At 39.8% G+C, this 4,111-nt stretch overlaps 1 protein-coding gene across 1 annotated transcript; it reads right to left on the bottom strand.

Annotated features, from left to right (window-relative positions):
• Window positions 1-3,157: 3,157 nt before the first annotated feature.
• On the bottom strand, window positions 3,158-4,111 carry LOC118836531 (olfactory receptor 52B2-like). The gene has a single exon (XM_036743789.1). The coding sequence runs from the start codon at window positions 4,109-4,111 to the stop codon at window positions 3,158-3,160; it is 954 nt and encodes a 317-aa protein (XP_036599684.1).

Below are 4,111 nucleotides of genomic sequence, written 5' to 3'. Positions count from 1 at the left end.
AGATTAAACTGTATCTATGCTTTCATTCCAGCCACTGATAAAGATATGTTTCCCAACTGAGGTATACTCCAGCTACTTGACATTTGCTTGTCTTCCCCTTCATTTTTTTTTTCATATTTCACACCTAACAGAGTACCTGGGCAGTCCTGGAAAGAACACAAAAGTTACTTGTCTTATCTCACTCTATTTCTTTCTCTGTCTCTCAGTCTCTCCCTGTCTCTCTATCTCTTTCTGTCTATCTCTGTGTGTCATTGACTATCTGTGTCTCACTCTTAGTGGATCTCACCTTCTTCTTCCCTTTTTCTCTCTCTCTGATTTTCTGTCTCTCTGTCTCTTTGTCTCCGTCTCTGTCTGTCTGTCTCTCTCTCTGAATCTCTCTCTTACTTTGAGTCTGTCTATGTCTCTTTCTGTCTCTGCCCCATCTCTCCTTCCCTCCTTCCTTCTTTCTCACTTTCCCTTCTAAATTCAGTTCAAATGCTACCTCCCTTTTCCTGATTTCCCCCGACTCTTACTGCCTACCCCTTTTGAAATGGACTTTTATTTACTTTTATTGATGTTTTTACATGTTGATATATGCATGTTAGTTAATTCTCTAAATAAAATGTAAGTTCTTGATTGCAAGACCCGTTTCATTTTTGAATTTTTGTCTTCAGTACATGGTATAGTGCTTGGCATATAGTAGGCACTTAATAAATTTCTGTTATTTGAGTGTTGATGAGGGCTGAGCTGCTTAAGGGCTGAGTTGTTTAAAATTAGTATGTGGGGGGAATTAATGCCTACCCTTAGAATGAATTTTGAATTCGGGAAAGTCAGAAATGCCAAGAGGCCAGTTAGGCATCTACACATGCTGTTTGCTGTGAGGTGGCTCAAGCTTTCTACACTTGATGGTTTGCCAAGATAAAGCAGTAGCTTCTCCAAGCCAAATCTCACTGGGAAAATGCTGTGCATCAGTGTTGCATAGTAGTCAACTGCATACAAATGTTTCAGATACTAAAGATAGGAGCCTGTGATCACCAATGGCGGCCTCACTCCTTCCAGTTCCATAGCTATATATTAATCAAGGCTCAATTAACCAATTACTTCAGCATCTCTGACTCCAACTTCCAGTCTCTATCATACTCAGGATAAAAGGACTCATTCCAAGGTACCAGGATTGCCAGACAATGGAGACACTGAGAGATCTTATGAAAGAAACATCAAAGCATGTTGTCTTGTGTGAAACAAATTGTCAAAAAAATGTTCTGCTGAAGTTTTCTCCAAAATATAAATATATCTCTCTATATACATACATATATGTGCATATGTGTGTAAATATATATGTATATACTATATATAGATCAGGCCTTTGCATCCCTGCTGCCTCACCATTGGCACCACTAGTATTTGTGGTTTCATTTGTTCCACCTGTGATATTTCAGAAAATCATAAACATTAGGCACAGAAAATAAACAAGTGAGCCTGATGGGTAGATAAAGGACATTCTCAGAAGAACCAAGAGAAGAGTCATTGAAGGGCTTTAACTTCCTAGCTATATGACCCTGGGCAAGTCACTTAACTCCAGTCTTCCTCAGTTTCCTTATCTGTAAAATGAAAATAATAACAGCACCTTCATCACAAGGTTGTGAGGATCAAATGATAGCATATTTGTAAAACACTTTGTCAGTCTTAAATATGATATGAATGTTAGTTATATTATCATTAAATAGTGTTATTCATTCATAATGCAATGAAGACCAAGGAGAGTCATCCTTAGAGAATTTTTAAATTGTCAGATATTTCCTATGAGGGGTCGTAGATTCAGAGGTCTAGAGCTGGAAGGGACATCAGAGAGCATCTAGTTCAACCCCCTCATTTTACAGATGAGGAAACAGGCTCACAGAGATTAAGTGACTTCTTCAAGGTCACACAGGTAGGAAGGATCAAAGGAAAAATTTTAACCCAGAGCCTCAACTCCAGAGCCAGTATTCTTTCCACTGTGAAAAGTGTTCAGCTCTCCATCTCCTGAACTTCCCCCACTTTCTGTCCCTGAGTCACTTTTCCCTCCTTAATTCCTCATCATGTATGGCTGCTCCTGGATAGCAACTGGCTAAACCAGAGTTCTAATCTCCTCAGATATCTTAACTAGCTAGTAGGTAATCAATATCTCTTGTCCTTCATTTATTCAAGAGAAGGTTGTAGCTTAAATGAACAATGCAGGGAAAAGTAAAAAAAAATATGAAGATCTAGAAGCACATATTTATAGAAGAGAGATTTCTTCTCCTAAAGTAGCTGAATTCTAGTGATGGTGGAAAGGGAGTGGTATATCTTTGCTGTCTCTACCCATTTTGAGCTTGATGGGAAACTGAGCCACTTATCCAGCATTAGGTACATCCCTGAAAAATTGCTGGGGTTTCTAGTCCTAAGATTCTGCTTATCCATGTATACATTTATTTATTTACTTAATATGTTAATGCCTTTCAGGTACCCAGTTGGGCAAAACAGAGAATGCAAGGAAAATTGAGACATGCTCTGGTCTTAAGGAGTTCATACACCATCTAGAAGCTGACATAAGACCTATACATCAACATATTCAAGTGAGTTGCATATGTGCATGAGGGATGTACAAAGGATTGTGATATTTTTGAGAAGGGAAAGATGACTGTGAAGTGAAAGGATCCTGGGAAGGATCATGGAAGAGGTGACATTTGATCTGGTCTTTGAAGGGTAGGTGGAACAGCAAAGGTCTGAAAAAGAAGGAAGGGCAAAGGAAAAAGATAAAAGTGTGAACAAATAAAAAAGCAGATCATGGTACAAACTTATGGAAAAATAAGTGAGTTCTTTTCACTATATTTGTGCAAATTACTAGAGTAAGAATTTGATGTCAGATTAAAGAGGAATTTGGGGTCCAAATCATGGAAGATTTTGAAAGCTACAGACTTTATTTAGGCAAAACTTGGAGATTTCCGATCATCTTTACCTAGGGTTTCTTCTTTTCTAGCAACACTTCCATCTTTATAATGAATAGCACTAATTGTAAAGTACAGGTATAGGTATAGTCTTTAAGACCAACTGCAGACATGAAAGGAATAACCTTTGCTGCTACAATCATCATAAAAATTTGAGGTAACTTTTTAGCATCTCTAACCCAGAGCAACACACATAGAATATCTTAATTTGCTTAGTCTCCCTGAACTGCTTCCCCATGACACAACAAACCCAACTGGGAAAGCCTCGATGCGACAAAACCTCTGATCTGCTTGCTCCTGACACCATATATAATGGGGTTCAATGCAGGGGGCACAACCACATAAAGATTGGCAAGTAGGACCCCACAATCAAGATGGGTAACTAGCACTGTCAGGTAGGCTGGTAGGTAGAACATGAGGATAACACACACGTGTGAACTACAAGTGCCCAGAGCCTTCAACTGGGCATCACGGGATGGGAATCGGAAGACAGCTCGAAGAATAAACACATAGGAGATAGAAATGAGCAAGACATCTAAGCCTGTGGACAAGAATGACATCACCAGAGTATAAATATTATTGGCAGTTATATCTGCACAGGCCAGCATGGAAATCTTAGTTAGTTCACAATAATTATCAAAAATGATGTTGTTTCCACAGAATGGCAGTCTCTCAACTAAAAAGACAAAAGGTGAAGTGAAGGCCAGGCCCCTGGCCACAGAAAATCCTGCTATCTTCCCAATCACAGAGGGGGTGAGGATCATGGTATATCTCAATGGGAAGCAAATGGCCACATAACGATCGAATGCCATGGCCAAAAGAACTGTTGACTCCATGACAAAGATGAAAATGACAAAAAACATCTGGGTGATGCAGGCCTGGAAAGAAATGGACTCAGCCTGGAACCAGAAGAGAGCCAGCATCTTGGGCATGATGGTGTTGGAGAGCAAGACATCTGTCATAGCTAACATGGCCAGAAAGAGATACATGGGTTCATGGAGACTGTGCTCCATCCAGATAAGTATAAGCAGCAAGGAGTTGCCCCCAAGTGCCACCACATACATGGTGCAGAAGGGGATGGAGATCCAAAATTGTATTTTCTCGAGACCTGGGATGGCCTTCAAAATGATGACAGCTGGGTGAAAGGTGTAATTGGTGTTATCCAT

The sequence above is a fragment of the Trichosurus vulpecula genome, chromosome 2 (assembly GCF_011100635.1).
Source record: "Trichosurus vulpecula isolate mTriVul1 chromosome 2, mTriVul1.pri, whole genome shotgun sequence".
NCBI lineage: Eukaryota > Metazoa > Chordata > Mammalia > Diprotodontia > Phalangeridae > Trichosurus > Trichosurus vulpecula.
Note: the sequence above shows the minus strand (reverse complement) of the source record. Positions and strands in the feature narration are given on the sequence as shown.

Bases quoted from the DNA above. Each gene is read 5' to 3' on its own strand.
- LOC118836531 (XM_036743789.1), bottom strand. From the start codon at position 4,111: ATGGATAACACCAATTACACCTTTCACCCAGCTGTCATCATTTTGAAG.